The 18,574-nt window shown below is 45.3% G+C and overlaps 2 protein-coding genes across 4 annotated transcripts in view; one reads left to right on the top strand and one right to left on the bottom strand.

Moving 5' to 3' along the window:
* Positions 1-6,558, bottom strand: part of RSRC1 (arginine and serine rich coiled-coil 1) — a 168,945-nt gene extending 162,387 nt beyond the window's left edge. Inside the window, exons 1-3 of one of the 2 annotated variants that reach the window (XM_061371629.1) lie at positions 6,428-6,558; positions 4,094-4,288; positions 1,515-1,640 (exon numbers count right to left, since the gene is read on the bottom strand). In XM_061371629.1, coding sequence (XP_061227613.1) covers positions 1,515-1,640; positions 4,094-4,281 — 314 coding nt within the window. In that variant the 5' untranslated portion in view covers positions 4,282-4,288; positions 6,428-6,558. The remainder of the gene's footprint in view (positions 1-1,514; positions 1,641-4,093; positions 4,289-6,427) is intronic. The other variant, XM_061371630.1, reaches the window with a different exon arrangement.
* A 5,861-nt stretch (positions 6,559-12,419) lies between these two features.
* Positions 12,420-17,669, top strand: SHOX2 (SHOX homeobox 2). 2 transcript variants are annotated; one of them, XM_061371613.1, is made up of 5 exons: positions 12,420-12,871; positions 13,953-14,161; positions 16,341-16,398; positions 16,488-16,576; positions 16,722-17,114. In XM_061371613.1, the coding sequence occupies exons 1-5, from the start codon at positions 12,607-12,609 to the stop codon at positions 16,971-16,973; spliced, it is 873 nt and encodes a 290-aa protein (XP_061227597.1). In that variant the 5' UTR covers positions 12,420-12,606; the 3' UTR covers positions 16,974-17,114. The 2 variants fall into 2 exon arrangements, with proteins under 2 accessions (XP_061227597.1, XP_061227596.1); XM_061371612.1 differs by lacking the exon at positions 13,953-14,161 and having other exon boundaries at positions 16,722-17,669.
* The last annotated feature ends 905 nt before the right edge of the window (positions 17,670-18,574 follow it).

The following is an 18,574-nucleotide window of genomic DNA, read 5'->3' as shown; positions in this document are numbered from 1 at the left end:
TAAAATAATCAATGTGTCCTGTTGGGTTTAGTTTTTATGCTTTTAACATGCCAAAAGAGTCTTCTGTTATAATTTAGGGTGTTATTTATAAATATTTCCCCTGAAGAACCATGTCTGTGAACAGTAACATCACTTAAGGTGACGTGCAGCTATACCTTTGCGGTTATAGTATTGAAAAAGCTGCTGTATTTTACAGATAAAATTTTATCTGCACAATATATCCTAGCATAAAATGAAGTAAACAGTAGTTATATTTTTAAAGTTTTTAAGTGCATAATTTCCATATACTTCAGTGACAATTAACTTCAGTAAACCCCTTTAGACTGTGTCTAATGAGATCTGCAATTTACACTTATTATAATAAAAAAATGCTGAGTATCTGACATATTGAAAAACACCATTTGCACCTTATTCTTGTAACATCTCAGTGTGTTAAAACTGATTTTGTTAGCAGAACAGTGGATATTTACAAGAATATTTCTACACAAAGTGCAGCAGCTTATCTGGGGTCTACAGCTCAGATGGTAAGTATACTGCAAGAGAGATCAGACAGTTAAAATAACCAAAATGCTACTACAAAGGCACTGTAGCAATAAGAGTCCAGGCAACCATTATAATGAACAGCTGTGAATAAGTAATGAGAGAATAACAATAAGAGAAAGTGAAACATCCACGTCTTTGAACAATTTTTCAGCATTTAGAGGCAACAGCTCGTATTTGGTATATGAAAATAACATGTTTTACTAAATTCTTAGTGAAGGTACACAAAATAACCTGGCTGATGATCTCTAAACACGTAGCAAAAAAAACCAACCAAAACACTTTGATCTCTCTGATACACTAAATTCAAGAGAAAATGCTAACAATTATTCTGATATTCAGGTGTCCTGGGTTCAGCCACAACACCAGGGATAAACTTTATTTAAACTTCTTAACTGAAAAATACACACATACAAAAATTGAGCTTCTTTTAATTACAAAAGTTGGAAGCAGGTTTTTATAATACAATTTGCAATATCAGATTAATATTTAAATATTTAAATTATGTTTATTATTGAAAATAGTCATTTGTCACAATCCAATTTGTCAACACTTTCAGCACCAGAGATATCTTTAAATATTAAGAAAAATTTGCATAACTAAATACTCATCTCTTTCCAAAGGAAATACAGATGAGAAAATAACAATTTAGTCTGATCTTCAGGGAGCCAATGTTATGCATGGGAGTTATGGAAATCAGTAATAAAAAAATATTCACAAGAATGTTTCAGATTATTACAGTTAAACCAAGGCGACTTTATTGATGGTTTTTGCACTTGGTCGAATGCAGAATATACAACTTATCTTCAAGCACTGCACAGAGATTTCAAATTAGGAAAGGTTTCAACTGACATATAGAGCATCACTTGCAACAGTTATTTCTGGTATATTCCAAACTCAGTAGCAACATGAAAATTTTAAATAATTGTTTTTATAGGAGAAGTTACAATTATTTTCATAGGAAAGAGTCTTACCTTCTTGTTCTACTTTTTGATCTCGATCTTTGAGACCTGTAGGATTTGCCTCTGCCCCTTGACCGGCTACGACTGCGTTTTCTTCTAGAACCATATGAAGAACTACTGCTTGATCTGTGCCTGCGTCTAAAACAAAATCATGCTATTAGTGTGTGCTTCTTCTAAAAACAAACAAAAAAGGAACGAAACCCCTAATAGCTTACTTAAACTCAAACACAAAATGTGGGGTTTATAATACACAGTAATAAGTAATTCATATGCATACGGGCAATACCTGCCTTGAAGAGCTTATATTCTAAAATATACATTGCTAGACACAAAATGGGTAGACAGAGAAACAGAAGCTAACTGATTTGCCTAAAATCATGCAGTACCTCAAAGGCAAAGCCAGGCACACAACCCAGCTCTCAGTGGTTCTTAGTCCCATGACCAGCTCATTGAAACTCACTTGCCAGTTTATCAAATCTACTGTGGAAGAAACATTTAGAACCTACACTCTCCTTGGGATTTACACAGAAATACGCAGTATGCCAAAGGACTATAACTCCAGCGCTAAAAATTGAATACATAAAGTGTTAACTTCTGCATTGCTACTCTATACAATTATTTCCAGTCATACTAGGTACATACAAAAAATGCAACCATAAAAATGTATTCTAAATTATTTACATACACCTAAAAATATTTTCTGTATATATATAATCTTACAGATTCGTTATCCTAACTTTCACGATATACAGTCTTTGTTCTGCTCTAATGCAGACAGACCTTCCCCCACCCCTTTTCGGTTGTTTAAGGTGTTCTTTTATTTGGTGTTTTTGTTTGGTTTTTGTTGGCTAGTTGGCTTGATTTGCAGGGTTCTCAGGGCTGTAAGTAATCAAAAAAACAGTGTTAATTTATTCTGTTTGAGTTTGGAAGTTTTCTTCTGAGTTCAGTCAGAAGTCAGAAAGATATCTTCTTTTTCCCCCTCACACCCAACTTCCCCATTTCATTTCTTCAAAGAATAAATTCTTATACACAAAGAAAAAAAGGTGAAAGAATAGATACTAAGTACATAAATTAAAACAACTAATCCTAAAGGTGGAAGCTGGGGGAATGATACCTTCAAAGTCTTAATCTTAACATTTCGTCTCCATCTCCTAACAACTAATTAATTAACAATTAAAATTCTTAACAGAAACTCTGTATTTTTGCTTTGATGTTTGGTTAATATTAAAATATAACACCTCATAGAAACACTTCTGCAATTCAGGATGTAGTCAGTATTGCTTGTCTAGCATAAGGAAAGGGGTGCTGTGTTACGTACAGTAGAGCTGCAGTAGTCCATGCTGGAAAAAATACATAGGTTAACTACTAAAACCAGATCTTCATCTGAAAAAGAAATGTACTGTTCTTGTTAAATGAAGATGAAGAACAGTCATCTTAGAGACAGCTGCTTTTGATTCTTAAGGGTCAGGGATAAATCCAGTAGCACCCCAGCGTGTAATGGTGTCTTAACTGCCAGGAGCAAATGCCCTAAACTAAGGGCAAAGCAAAGGTACCAGCCAGATCCTAAGAGCAGACACTTCCGTCTTTTCTGGATTCAATACAAGTCAACTGGTCTTCATCCAGACTCTAATCTCCCTTCAAGCTCCGTTTTTATCTGTGAGATAGCCATGCCTGCAGTGGACTAAAGAGATTCATAAAGCTGCATGTCATCAGCATATTGTTGGCATCAAAGCCCATGTCATCTCGTTGTGTCCCCTAAGGGCTGCATGTAAGATGCTGAGCAGGAACAGAATACAGTGGGGATGGAAATAAACAAATAAGAAACATCCACAACCAGCCAACTTGCCCTTCATTGACACACTCTTCTGCCAACTAAGGAAAGGTCTGTTGGGAGCAGTTTCTAATGTATTTACAGGGCAACTAGACACAGTGAGTATTTCAGCTCCACTTACTAATAATTTGACCACCACCTGCTCAGTTTGACTCCAGTATCACCACAAGTCAGACAAAGAGGTAGCCATTATAGCATACCTGATCTAAAAAAGTCAGGTATTGAAAGGGGCATCTGATGAAGGAAACACAATATTAGGTCACGAAAAAATTGGTAGATATAGCCACATAGATATAGCCATGATCTATGTTAACGAAATGGTGTTATACTGTATAAACTACTATATTATTACTATTATATCGTTAATTATAGTAGTTGAACTATTAGAATAGTTGTTATTACCTAAGTAGTGCGATTTTCAAAAAGAGGTTCCAAATTCATTATTTAGAAGGAGGAGAAAGAAGGAGTTATTTTAATCAGCTGGTTTTTGTTATCTTTGCACCTGCATACATAATGGTTTTATATTCTTGGGTGGGGGCAATGTTTTGTTTTTTTTGTGGTGGTGGGTTTGGGTTTTTTTTTTTCTTTAAATATAAGTGAAAATACTGCCACATCTTCCAAGATTCAGAGCAACCTTTGCTGCAAAATTCCAACCTAGAACTGATTACACATTGGATTCACTACTTCTATCTATCTGCCATAATACGAAAGAGCTCATTTGTAAATAACTGCAACAGACAGTAAATTACTACAAATGCACCTTTTCTCATAAGAATGTGAACGAGATTGGAGATCTCGAGACCGCGACCTTGACCTGGACTTCCTTCCAGATTTTTTACGGCTGTATGTTCTGCTGCCTGAAGAGCTACTTGAAGATGACCGTCTGCGGTGTTTCTTTTTCCTTCTGCTTCTGTTCTCTTCTTCTGTGTCCGAGGAGCGACGTCCCATTTTTAATCTATGCAAAACCAAAAATTCTAAACTGTAAGAAATTCTCATCTACATTATGTTGTTATATACATATTAATACGTAGATAGTGTGTGTGTGCTCACATAAATAAACATAGCATCACACCATTTTAAAAGTCAGCATGTGAATAAAAAATCTGGGTTGCATGCAAAAATAAAAATCAAGATATTAATGTAAAACATCAACAAACTCATGTTACCAAGTAACTTGAAATTTACACTGTCAGCAAATCTGAATTAATTTATTATGGTATGTAATATAGGTTGTAACTTTTTACGAAAGATATTTTGCAACCATTTAAACAGATAAATACACTGATAAAATCATTCTATACCAGAATATATTTTCATTTTAGGTTATTTTTACATTATTGCCTTAGAATTTTTCAGAAATCTGGGGAGTAATGTATATGATACTTCGAATATGTGGTATTTCACTTACACAATCACTACTGCAGTGTCTTTAATATGTTTAATTTACAGCTATAACTGATGATCCATAATGCTTACACAATCAACAGAATTCAGTTTATTAATTTCAGTTACTGATGTAACTCACTTTATCCGGTTTTAAGTTGTACAATTAAATAATATACACTTGTCCTACTTGTCATAATCAAAACATGCACTGAGAAAAAAATTAGAAAGTTATTTTTAAATTTACACTATTTATGTTGATTTTGGTTCTCGGTTTAGATCCATTCAACTTTATATTCCTTTATTCCAAAATCGGAACTATAAATAATAAATTTCAGAAATGTCTCGATTGACAATGTGTTTACTTGGGTAAAGTTTACAAACTTTGATAACAGATTTGTAAACAAACAAGCAATCCAAACACATAAAAAACGCTTACACCAAAACTTGTGTTGAAGCCTGCCATTTATTAATTGTTGCCAAGACTACCATCTTCATTTGACACTCCCAAGTTTTGTTGCTTCACAATTAAAGAATTAAATTCACAATTAAAGAATTAAATTCACAATTAAAGAATTAAATTCACAATTCAAGAATTAAATTCACAATTCAAGAATTAAATTCACAATTAAAGAACAGTTTTATTTCTTGACTTTCCATGCTGCAAATGTGCATAATGCTTTTATACTATTTTTCTGTACCAGAGTTATCAGCCCTGTCCATCCAAGACTTCGGACCCCTTTGCACACACATTTCAGTTAATGGTTAGTAACCCATCCCCTCTCCTCAGGAACAGTTATTTCAAGACTCCCTCACTATTTCTGCACTGGAAAAACAGGAACTCATAACTCTAACATTCGTATCAACAGCTAGATTACAGATATGCCACAATATCGTCTGTCTTTAATGAACACTGAAATATTACTGAAATAGGTCCTCATGTTTCTAGCGTTAACAGGTTGAACTGGTTCATTTTCCACAAACAAAATCCTGCCCTTACTCATGCCTTTTACCACCCTAATCTCCAGGGTAGAGAATGAAAACAGAACAAAAACCAAAATTCACCATTAAGTAAGTTATGCTCAAAATCACAAAAGGTTTGCATAAAAATACTAGTCTTTAGGCCTTTCAGTCAAAATGCACAATAGAGGGAAAAACAATCATGTTTAGTCCTACAAACAACATCTCTTAAACCTACATTTTCACTCTCAGGTTGCCAAGACAACTAAAACTGTTTTGAAGAGTCATAGGTGCTACAGTCTTACAGTGGTGGATCTAAAAACCCACACAGGCATGGGATTTGCAAAGCCAGGGTACTGTGACCAACTTCCCCAAGGAAGACTTACAGGCAGTTACATTCAAAGCACAATAAATATACAGGCACTGCTGCATTTGACAGAATTTGAAGACTATGTCAGGGATGCAGGATGGAAGAAACACATTCCTCCCTCACTGCAAAAGCTTGTCCTAAGGACTACCAAGACCCCCGGGAGCCAGGCAAGGAAGCTACAGCAAGCACAAGTCAAGAGCCAAAGGCACACTTTCCAGGAGGATGTCAAGTTCTGGACCTGGCATCTACTTCAAGGAGATACTTTACTCAACAGCTGTTTAATGCAAAATACAAGACAGTCTCTTAAGTATCTGGATTTTCTTTGATGTTCACTAGAGTTCACTCACTGCCACAATCAAAACAGTAGCTATGTAAACTCACTCCTATGTAGCCAAATCTCTGTGGACTGCAGACAGCTCTTCCACATGCAACTTGGAGCTACCAGTTCCACTCCTCCTGCCAAAAGTGCTTACAAATTAGGTGTTATTAAGCTTTGCTGCAGCGAATCCCTCCATTATTTACTTCACCCTTGATAGTTTCTGTTTTCAGCACTTTAAAATTAGTCCTTCAGCTAACAATCTAAGCAAAACATTTTTGAAATATTCAACTTAAGCCAGCAAAATTTTTGAAGGAGGAACTCCCATGCAAGAGAATTTGTTTTTTAAATTATTTATACCATCTTATAAAAGTTACTCTGCACTGATTTTGAAAAAGACAGAGGCAGTACTTTACTGACTATATTATTGCATTTAACAAACTATAAATTTAATTTATAATTCTGTAGAGGAATGCCAATTTATATCAACACGCCATCTTGTGCAGTCCTTTTATATTTTTCCGCTCACACTAAAAGCCTTACAGAGCTCCAAGCTACTAACAGTTAGTCAACAGCAAAATAAAGCTCTTCAAATATATACTGATTAAACAATCGTCAAATGAACATGAATCCAAATCTCAAACTTAAAGCAAGCCGAACCGCTGGGAAAGCTGAAACTACAATGTACAGGTTTTAAGTTAAAAGCTCACAGACCACAGCTCATGTCAGCAAGGTTAATGAAAAAGACCAGAGAAAAAAGGAGTACAAAAAACATTTTGGCTGAAATATTTGCCACTTCATGAGGATATCATTATGAGCCAGAACACTACACTTCAACGTATGTATCTTCTGCTGTCTAACTTCCTTTTTTTCTATCAGCTTTCTTCCCCATTCTTCCCCATTAACTGGGTTAAGCAGTGTACAGAACTAGTGAAACATGCTATGTAAGTCTCTACTTCATGCTTTCAGGACCAAAGAACTACACACCATGGCCCTTCTCTATTACAGAAGTCCTACAGCGTACTTGAGTCTCAGGAGCAACCCGAGCACTGGGCTTACCATGGATAAGCTACAAGACAAAGGCACATACGTGACTGATGCCATGCATGTTCCAAAGTTTCTACTGGAAAAGAGGCTGCCAGAAGCAGATTGTTGATCATGGAACAATTTGCACAGCTGAGACCTAGTAGCTGTCTCCTATGGGGATATCTTGGAAGCACAGAGGCGACAGACAACTTTGTCTGACAGGCACTATCTTTCACCAGGGTCTTTAGACATTTTCCTGCAAAGACACCTCTTACAAACAAAGCACTTGAGCACAGTCAATTATCAAGACTTATAAAAGGTTAGTCTTCTCCCTGACAACTGCCTACTCCCTCCATACTCCTTAACAGACCTGGGAACAGGGATTGCTGGCATTGATTAATCACACCAGGTGAAGACTGATGGACACGAGAGCCATTCTGGTGGGTCAGCAGTGGTCCATATACCACTTCCACAAACGGAACTGTATAATAGCACCCACAGATCATACAGAACTCAGATGACTCTGGGAACCTTTATTAACAAAGTAACAAGGGAAGCAAAGAAAAGGCAAGCAGAAAAAATTAAAGCTTACTACATGGCATCATATGCTGAACCTCATGGGGTTTTACAACCTGTTTCTAACTTTTGAAAGAGAGCAAGTTACACTTAAATAAGTATATGCTCACTGATCTTATCTTGCTCAATCTTGATTCATAGATGTTGGAATTATTTCAAGTGCACAATACATATTTTCAAACATAAGTTTCAAATTATTACTGTATTTACTACAGACTGTAAGAAAATAATACTGGTTATAATTGGTTGGTTTTAATCAGAGGCTATTCTCCAGTAAACATTACTGCAGCAGACTACATCTTGAGCACAGCACCCAATTAAACAATACAACCTTTAGTTACCACAATCAGCCAGAAGCAATGAAGACAAAATAACCTCCACATTTGTTTAGCATCAAATCCAAACAATTTATGTTTACCAGTTATCAAGAAACTTTGATTATAACTGACTCACGATAACCACCAACCATTAACCCACTTTATGCAGGAGCTCTACAAACAAGATCCTTTGAGGAGTGTAAGTTAGAACAAAGGTAATATACATTTACAAGTTAGAATATAGGTTAGAAGGGTATTGATGAAAACTATACTTCAGCTATCTCAATATCCCCCTTTTTTCCTGCTGAACTATGTGAGTCCATTTATAAGAGAGAATCAACAAGTCAGGAGGAGATCCTATGTGAACTTCAGCCAGGAAACAAAGCTAACTGTAGTAAAAAGTCAAACAGGCTCACTAGCTAATAAGGGGCAGTCAAACTGTTACTAACGGCAACACTGCTACTCAAAACAGGGAAACCATAGGGAGGCAGAGGGTAAAAGTCCCTCTCAGATAGCCTGTATATAAATGAAAGATTCTTTGTATCTACCTTCACCAAGGCTGGAGTTAGGTGGAAACTGTCCCTGCTCTACAAGTCAGAAAAACTGCCCCCAGTAGAGGAAGAGATTTTATTAAACAATAAGGTGGCTGCTCTCAACAGGTCAGTCACCTGAACTGTTCTTGTTGATTTTGCGTACTTAGTCTGCAGTGCCTCTTTCGCTCATCAAGTTTCCAGATCACTACAGGAAGAACACCTGAATTGCATCTACCAAGAGTAGCTAGCTACCTCAGAAGAAAGTTTAGAGATCAAAGAACCATAGGAATTCATCTACTTTCTTATGGGTTCTCCCATAAGAACAAGAATCCACAGGCACCACACATACCAGAATACTGTCTTCTGGTTACAAAAGTCTTCTCTGACAGTTACATCAGCAGTATTTTTCAAAATCGTTTATTTTGAGCTCAAAGTTTGCCTCAATTCAAAATCATGAGCAAACAATTTATCCATAATCACCCTAATTCAGCTTCAAATCTTTACCTTTTAAAGTGGGAAAAAAAATAGGCTCGAAAATACACGACATGCCCATGGCCATCCATTAGATCAGCAGCAAAGTGGGGAGCTGAACCAAAATCTCAAACACCAGTAAGATGCTCATCTATTAGGAGACCATCTTCACAGGCCACCTTTGCTCAATAATTCTTAATTTTAGAAACTGGCCTTCTACCACATAACTACATTTTCCATACTTGAAGACAGTAAAAACTACAAACATTCATATTTTAGATCACCCAAGTTCACTAAGGGCATTAATTAATCAGCATTTCTTCCACATAAGCAACTTTCAGAATAAGTTTACAGAACAGCCAAGTTTACATGAACTTTATGATGCAGCTTTTGGTATTTCTTTTGAATCAAGTTCTAAATACCTTTATCACTTGTTGAACGTAGGATCATGCTATCATGAGGTATAGGATTCATGCTAAAATGTTAAAAATAACATGTTTAAAATTTGTCCCAGAACTTTACAACAGATTAACTGTTCAAAAAGGGTTTCATTTATATCAGGGGACAGAGGCAGAGAGAAGCACCCTATTTGTATTTAGCTGAAATATAAAATGAAAATATCTAAAACCACTGCTACTGGAAACAGTGCATCACATACAGGAACAAAACAAATACAAACAAAAAAAAAAATCAACCCCAATTGCATACCTTCGTTACCTATGCTTTCACAGGCAAAAGCTAAGAAATTAAGATCCTAGATGAATGACTTCCACATCCACAAATCAAAGAGTTAAAAGTTTCATGGGCAGATGAGCAGGTGCCAGGGACCGTAACATCCCAGGAAGTACGTGCTCCTCATTCACATCAGCTGGGCTCTGGTAGCATACAGCAAGGGTAAAGAGACTTGAAAAAGACCAGGAAGGGAACAGCTACTAGTGCCCTATGCCAGTTTCCGACAGAAACAGACTGTGTCAGTCTCACACGTGTCAGAAACACAACCAGACCCAGGACAAACGCGCCAGGCCTCGGCTCTGCCGGTCTGTGGCACCGCTCCTCTCTAACGCTGCTCCCGCGTTACCCCTCACACGCGTCGAGAGGCCGCTCCTGAAAGACACGGACACATATATGATCGGGCTGATGACCTCAACTGGTTCCGGCTCTTCCCGCAGCCCCACAAGAGCTCAGCAACGCCAAACCGCGTGAACCCGAGCCTTTGACCACCGGAGACCCCACCGCCAGAGGGGAAGGCCGCGAGATGAAACAACCCCCACCATTTTCACGCCTACAGAGCTCCGCAACACGACGGGAGCCAGTCCTGCGGCCCTGCCAGCAGCCCGGGGAGGGTAGGCCGTGGCGACGCGGCGTCGCCGCCGCCATGGCAATAACAGGCAGGCCAGCCATACCAACCCCCACTGCCCCTTCACCTCAGCCAAGAGCGATCGCAGCCCTAAGGGCCAGCAGCAGCAGCAGGCTGCAGTGAGCGCCCGGCCCCGCAGCTCCCTGCCTCGCCCCTGCTAGGGATGGGCTCGGTGCCGGGCCCCACACGTTACCTGAGTGAGAGAGCTGCCGGGCTGGGTCGCGGGAGGGAGGGCGCTATAAGGCCCCGGCTGCCGGTTTGAGCTCAGCGCCTTCCTGGTCGGTGGGCAGGCAGCAGCAAGCCATCGCCGAGCTCATCCAGGCTGCCAGGCAGCGGCGCCGAGCGCCGAGGAATCGATGGAGCATACTCGCCGCATCGGCGGGGCTAGAACCCCACGCACCACGCGTGACGAACAGGGGTCCCCGTTGCCCACGGGATACTACGGAGCACTGCCCGCACTGGGCGCGATGTGGCAACCACAGGCACTTACCAGCACGTTGCCTCTGCACGCTGCAGTTCGCCTCCCCCACGGGTGACGATCTCCGCGGCTGGGAGAGGCGAGGGGACGGCGGCGCGGAGGGTTTCTTGTTTCGGCTGGAAGCGATTAACGAGGGTCGGTGTTTACCAACACTGACAGCCACCCCAGTGGCAGAAGGGGCAGCTTTCCCGGCGCGGCGTGGGTACCGTGCCGAGGCCGGGCTGTGCTCGGGAAGGGAGAGCCCACCCGTGCGAGGCGGGCATGTCCCAGGCAGAGATCAGCCTCCGCCGGGCAACGCCAAGAAACGCAACGAAACAATTTAAAATCTACCGTTAATTCCGGTTTTCTGCGGAATTCTCTTAGTTTAACGCGAGCTTCGGAGCCCGCGACCCCTGGTACAGGAACCGCGAATTGTTGAGTGTGGATAAACGAAACGTAAAGGCGATCGTCTCCCCTTTCAGTCCGATTCCCCCAGCACCCGGCGGTACCGGTTCACCGGCGGCGAGACCGGCTGTGCTGCCTGAGGCGGGGAGACGGCAAACCGGTGCCTATCGCAGCGGAGGCGAGTTTAACTGGATCTGAAGAACCGCTAATTCCAACTTCGCTGTCGTACCTGCCCGAGTAAATAAACTCTGCTTTATGTAAAGTCATCCTCGTAGGGATCAAACAAAAAATCAATGCGTAGGCAGGAGTTAAACAATTTTGAATAATTTATTAGAGTTCTAGCAAAGGTGGGAAAGAGAGTCCTGTCAACAAAAGCGCTCTCTTAATAGGATTTAAACAACAAAAGGAAAACAATATTAGCAATAAATAGCGTAAATCACTCTAATCTGATACCTCAATTCACCGTACGAGCAAACGCAAACTATGAAGCTATATTTATTTGTCACTGCCAATTAGCCGGTCATTGATTGGGGGGATTTGGGCGCCCAAGGAGGAACTTTCCTGCCTCCCCTGAGGTTGCGCGGCGCACCGGGCAGGCTCACTGTGGGGAGGGCGGGGAGGGTTCGGGGGGTTCGGGGCCGCCCCGAACCCCGCGAGGCGGTGCGCGGGCGCGGAGCCTGCGCGCCCCCCCCCTCCGGCCGCCCCCCGCCGTGGCCACTCCTCTCCGCAGCCCCGGCCCCTCTCCCGCGCCGCTCTCGCCCGGGACCTCGCGCCCGGGCCCGCACCTAATTACACTAATTAGGGCGCGGCGGGCGGCGGGCGGGCAGGCGGCGCCCCGGGCGCGGTGCCCCGCGGCGGGCGGCGCGGCCGGGCGGCGGAGAAGGGGTCCATTCAGAGCTCCGAGGGGAGGTAATTCGCCAGGAACAAGGGGCAGGCTTTGCAAAGTATAAATAGTGCCACTTCAATCGCGGCGTCGCTATCAGACCCCGAGAGCCCTGCACGTCGGGCGGCACAGCTCAGTGCGGCTCGGGGCGCCGCCGGCAAGCCCGCCCCGTGGATGCCCGCCCCGGGAGCCGGGGCAGCGTGCCCCTAAGCCACGGCCATGGAGGAGCTGACGGCGTTTGTCTCCAAGTCGTTTGATCCCAAAGCGAAGGAGAAGAAGGAGCTCATCACCTACCGTGAGGTGCTGGAGAGTGGGCCCTTGCGCGGCGGCGGACCGCGGGAGAGCGGCGGAGCGGCGGCGGAGCCGGGCAGAGAGGAAGCGGGCAGCCCCGCGGGGCGGGCGGGCGGCGGGCGGTCCCCGCTGCGGGAGCCCGACGCCGCCGCCGAGAGAGCCGCCGAGGCGGCCACCCCCAAGCTCAGCGACGGTAACGACGGCACCGGGGGCTCCCCTTTTTTCCTTTTCTCCTATCCTGGCTGGGGTGGAACGCGGGCGGTGGCCGCGCACTGGGCTAGGCACGGTCGCGGGTGGAAGGGGCTCGGGCAGCGGCAGCGGGCGTGGGGAAGCTGCGACAGGCGTTAGAGTGCGGCTTCCCATGTTTTCCTAATTACGGGAAATATGCAGCCAGCCCCGAAGTTTATATTAAAATATTTAAACAAGCGTTTAAGTTGCTCGCGACGCGATCTGTTCCTGGTTAGCATCCCGCGGGAAGCCGCTCTGCCAACGGAAGCCTGGATCGCCGGCCCGTTTGTTGTCCCGCGGATGCGAGTGCGGCCGGGCCGCGCTGCACCGTCTCTGTTCCGTGCCCCCAGCTCCTTTTCTTTGGAGAAGCCTCGCGGCTTGTTCCGCGCTTTTTCAGTGCTCGGGCAATGGCTGCGATGCCCGTATCGGGGACGCTCTCAGCAGCAGGGCCGTGCCGGCGGATCAGAGGCGGAGGTTCCGCGCCTGGCCGAGGGGCAGGGCCCGTATCTGCGGACCCGCGGTTCGTAGCCTCCCTTTTTTTCGGGCAAGCGTTCCCTGCAGAGCATCCATAGGAAGCAGTGCTGAATGAGCGCGGGGAGCCTGGCCGGGGCGGGACGCCGATCCCGCGGGGCTCCGCGCAGGGTCCCCACGGCGTGTCTCTGGCAGCAAATTAAACAACGAAAACGGAAACCTCGGGTGCAGAGGGACCGCGCTGGTCCGCGGAGAGCGGCGGGGACCTGTTGCTGATCTTCCCAGGAGAGGGGTGGATCTCCTGGCCGCCTCGGGCCGGGAGGTAGGGGGCGGCCCTCCAGGGCCCTTCACCGCTGCAGCCGTTACCGGAGCCGAGTGGCGGGGCCCCGAAAGCTGCTGAGGCGGGCCTGGCGCGACCCGCAGGCCCCGCTAGCGTCGGCCTCGGAGAGCTCCTGCCTGGTTCTCCCCCTGCCCCGGCTGCCGGGAGCGGGAAGGTGGGCAGGGGATCGATACCCGGCAGTCTGGGCAGCCCCCCCAGCCAGGTCCGACTATCTGACCGCCTCTGTCGTGCCCAGTCTCTCCAGAGCTGAAAGAGCGCAAGGACGATGCGAAAGCGATGGACGAGGAAGGGCAGACGAAAATCAAGCAGAGGAGGAGCCGAACGAATTTCACCCTGGAGCAGCTGAACGAGCTGGAAAGGCTTTTCGACGAGACCCACTACCCGGACGCCTTCATGCGGGAGGAGCTGAGCCAGAGGCTGGGGCTCTCCGAGGCCAGGGTGCAGGTAGCCTGTGCGGGGTGGGCTCGGTGCTCGGTATAGCTGGCCGGGGCCCTGTCCCTGCCGCTCCCGACACTGCTGTCAGGGTGGCGTGGAGCTCCCCGCACCCAGCAAATCCCTAAAATTGCCTCCCGACGTGTCTTTCGGTTCGGTCCCCTGTCAGCTCCCCGTTCGCATTCACCCCCGGCAGCTGCGGTGACTGTGCCCTGGCGTGGGCTCCAGCGGCCACATCAATTAACTTTATAGGTGTAGTGACCGTAAACTAAATTAGAAGCTGCTAAGTGCCCCCAAAATTTACAATCGGATTCTTTTCCTAGCTGTTAAATCTCGGGGGAAGAGGCGCGAACGCTGAGCGAAGGGCATAGACCGGCTTTGTTCGGATTTCTGAACTACAACACTCTGGAGCAAACCCAGGCTGCTCTGAGCGCTCTCTCACACGGAGAAGCCGCAGCTTCCTCTAATTTAACCTCGGTCTGTCCGCCCAAAGTTTTCCCAAATCGGTTCCTGGGATGGTTTCTGCGAGTTTGATAGGGATGAGATGGAGAGTGAGGGAGAGTCCGGGCTTTGCCCGGCTGGGGATGAAGGTGGCTTCTCTATGGGAAAAAAAATGTAGCTGCTCTGGTGAGTTTCCGTTGGAGTAATAAAGGAGAAGAAAATGACAGTCGTTGTTTGAGCACGTGGAGCAGCTTTAGGCCCCCAACATCTGCAGCTGCTCGGAAATCTGGCTGTAAGAGATACTACCAGTACCACCATACCGCACACCCCCCCGTTTCGGTGCACCCGCCATGAGGTAGGGATGGGGCAGGAGCTGTCACGTTGGACTGGAAAAAGAATAATGGGCAGCTTCGGGCAGCGCAGCCTGATCCAGACAGGAAAAAATAAAATATATAAAGCCTTCGTCTTCCAGCTTTCCCCGTTTCTCCGGCTGTTTATGCCCAGGAAATGTTTTAACAAACCCAAAGTTGCTGGGCTTCAACTTGGCCGTGAGAAACGGTGGAGGGCGGCGCTGCCTTCCGCGGGCTCTGCGCTCCACAAAGGCGGTGGAGGATGGTCATAATCCGCGCTGTAACCCCACTCCCTTTAAATCCTTCCGGAAAACGCTTTGCAATAATATTTTTTCCTTCGCCTACGCAATGATTTTTAAATCGCGAAACGGGAGAGGGCGAGAGCAGAGGCCGTGCAGGTTTGCTGGAGGAGGAAATCACGTTTATATTCGTTTCTTCAAGGAAAACCTCAAAAAGAGACATTTTGTTTATTTTATTTTTATTTTTGGCCGCTGGGAGGGGGTTGCCTGGTTGGGGTGGCGTCTGAGATGCGGTTCCTTAAAGTACGAATGCTTTCTGTCGTGCTCTCCCGCTTTCCCTCCCTCTCCTGTTTTCCCTAAGCGAGCAGAACTTGGTTCTAGGAATTTATTTGAACGATTCCTTTTCCAGTATTGAGAGTATTTTATCTGACGTGCAGCTTTTTCTGTGGCAGCAAATTAGATTATCATGATAATGAGAGAATTATTCCGCTTCTGTGCTACACTCCGCTGCACAGAGGAACGGGGGGGGGGGGGGGGGGAATGAAAAGAAAAATAAAAGAGGGGAGGAAAAAGGGGACGAATAAAAACAGAGAAAAAAGAAAGCCGAAACTTCTTTGTAGTGAAGCTTTTATGACAGTATTACTCCTCCTCCCCCTGAAATCCCCCAAAATAATAACTAAAAAAAAACCCCGAGTTATGAAACTCCTTGATGTTTACTTTTTCTTGTAGATAAAGCTAATTAATTTATTTATTAATGAGCACAAGGCCGGATGGTGCAAACATCCAAGCCCCTTATCACCAGCCAGTATTCGGTGCCGGGAGGGTGTTCAGGTCTTTCAGGCTCTCAGTGTGGATGGGGAAGCCCTCGGCTCAGCCCCTCGCTCCTGCGGGGGGAGAGCTCCACTACATTTTAACTTTGGGGTTTGGGGTTTTTTCCTTTTTCATTTTTTTTTAATATTCTATTTTTATTTCCCCCCCTTTTGCCTTTCGGAGCTTGTGTCCCGCGGGCTGCCCGGGGGGGGGGGGGGGGGCTGGAGCCCAGTCCGTGCTGTAGCCGGTTTCTTTGTCTGTCGGGTTTGCTATTATTGTTATTATCCGCGGGTTTATTTTTATTCCCTGAGGCCGTGACCCCCCTGTGTCCCCCTCGCCCTGTCCCTGCAGGTCTGGTTCCAGAACCGAAGAGCCAAATGCCGAAAGCAAGAAAACCAACTGCACAAAGGTACTGGGAATGATGGGGGGGGGGGGGGGGGGTGCTGTGTTGACATGTGTGGCTCTCCCGCGCTGACCGCTTCCCGCTGCCTCTCGCAGGGGTGCTGATCGGCGCCGCCACGCAGTTCGAAGCCTGCCGGGTGGCTCCCTACGTGAACGTGGGAGCGCTACGGATGCCCTTCCAGCAGGCAAGTGGGGCGGGCTGGTTGGGGGGAGGGAGGGGACGGGACACGACACACGCGAGTCCCGCTGGTCTCCGGTGGGTGCGGGACACACGCGAGCCCCGCCGCCACGTGCCGCCCGTCTGTATCCCCCCCGCCCCCCTTCCCGCAGGTGCAGGCGCAGCTGCAGCTGGACAGCGCCGTGGCCCACGCGCACCACCACCTCCACCCGCACCTGGCCCACGCACCCTACATGATGTTCCCCGCGCCCCCCTTCGGGCTGCCGCTGGCCACCCTGGCAGAGTCCGCGTCCGCCGCATCCGTGGTGGCCGCCGCTGCCGCCGCCAAGACCACCAGCAAGAACTCCAGTATCGCCGACCTCCGCCTCAAGGCCAAGAAGCACGCCGCCGCCCTGGGGCTGTGACAGCACCACAAAATACATGGGGAGGGGGGAGGGGAAAAAACCCCAAACCCTCCCAAAAGCACCCCAAAACCCGACCCACCAAACCGGGAGAAGCAAGGGAGCGCAGAGACAGACGGGCGACGTACACTTATTTAAGGAATTCGAGGAGCTGGACGAGCAGCTGGGGAGTTCACAGGTTTCAAACTGACCTTTTTCTGCGAAGTTCACTTTAATACAAGAAATTTGATAAGAGAGGCGGGCCTCCCTTCACGGTGTATCAGACACTTCAGTCTAACAACCATGTCTGGAGTAGCAGCAAGAAGAAGAGAGAGAAATGATGAAGAGGGAAAAAAAAATGAAGAAGGAAAATAATAATTAAAGAACAATGACTTCTCTGCGAATTTCTAATGGGAAACTGTCCGGGATACTTCCTCCATCAGCAGCATTCCGGTTGCATGTATTTGTATTTCATTGATGGAGTCCTTTGATTCACTTGCACTTCACCCTCATCTTTAGTAGAAAAAAAAAAAAAAAAGAAAAAAAAAAGAAAGAAAGAAAAGAAAAACCAAACGGACGTGGCTGGGTTCTGTCCCTTTTCATCTCATAGGGAAGCAGACAGAGAGGGAGATCAAGTACTACCTTTTCTACTCTTAAATCCTTGCTGGTCCTTTGCTGTCCCACCTCTGAAATAAAAGGGGACGGGAAGCACTGGGAGAATGGAGCATGGATCTTTTCGCCAGATCTCTCGTCCTGGGGGCAGAAAAGTAAAGGAAAAAAAGAAAGACAAAATACATTTAAAAAATAGAGGAAAAGGAAATTAAAAACAAAAGAGAGAGAGAGAGAAGAGGGGGGGACAAAAAGAAGGAAAAGAGAGAAAAATTAAAAAAAAAAAAGGAAAATGAAAAAAAGAGAAAAAAATATTAAAAGAGTATTTAATTCCCAACCACCACTTTACACCACGGCAAATTCCAATAAAAGGTACTGGGTACATGTAAAATATGTTGATACACACAAACAAAGTTTATTTTGGCTATAACTTGTGAATTGATAGTTGACTGTCAGACATTTACATTTTATCTCATAAAGGTGTATCTATTCACGTAACCTTGTGATTTTTGTTTATTATTATTAAGATTGTTATTATTTCGAAGAAGTGTTGCTATTTAACCTGGGCACCCTGCGATCTGTGGTGGTCACCCCGGTTTGCCATCGGACCATCATTGACAAGGCAGAGGGAAAGCTCTTCTACGCGAACTTTGGTCTGGACGGGCTTTGTATCTATTTGTTCTCCATGAAAACAAAATTATTTATATTGACCATATTTTTTCTAGTGTATTTTAAGTTATTTTAAAAAGAAAAAAAAAAAGAGAAAACAAGATGCTGTTATTTCATTACATCTGTTGTCAGTACAATATATTTTGTTTCGCTCAGGTTGGCTTCACCTTTTCTAATCCATTTTCGACGTCACGAATTTCGATAAGTGCCAAGTAAATGAATTTGAGACAGTTTGCGACAGATTGACTGAAAAGGGGTAACGTTTCAGTGGACGGTTTCCCGCCACTTCTGGTACTGTTAATATTAAATCATCGGTGATATTCTTTCTCTTCCGTGTTTACACCTTC

This window comes from Neopsephotus bourkii, unplaced genomic scaffold (assembly GCF_033783945.1).
Source record: "Neopsephotus bourkii isolate Nb327-2 ecotype Australia unplaced genomic scaffold, CSIRO-AGI_Nbou_v1 NB_1574, whole genome shotgun sequence".
NCBI lineage: Eukaryota > Metazoa > Chordata > Aves > Psittaciformes > Psittacidae > Neopsephotus > Neopsephotus bourkii.
The sequence above is the reverse complement of the archived record's forward strand: the minus strand, read 5'-3'. Positions and strand labels throughout refer to the sequence as shown.

Bases quoted from the DNA above. Each gene is read 5' to 3' on its own strand.
- SHOX2 (XM_061371612.1), top strand. From the start codon at position 12,607: ATGGAGGAGCTGACGGCGTTTGTCTCCAAGTCGTTTGATCCCAAAGCG. The intron at 12,872-16,340 runs GTAACGACGGCA...CTGTCCCTGCAG, and splicing joins CACCCCCAAGCTCAGCGACG to GTCTGGTTCCAGAACCGAAG. The intron at 16,399-16,487 runs GTACTGGGAATG...TGCCTCTCGCAG, and splicing joins AGAAAACCAACTGCACAAAG to GGGTGCTGATCGGCGCCGCC.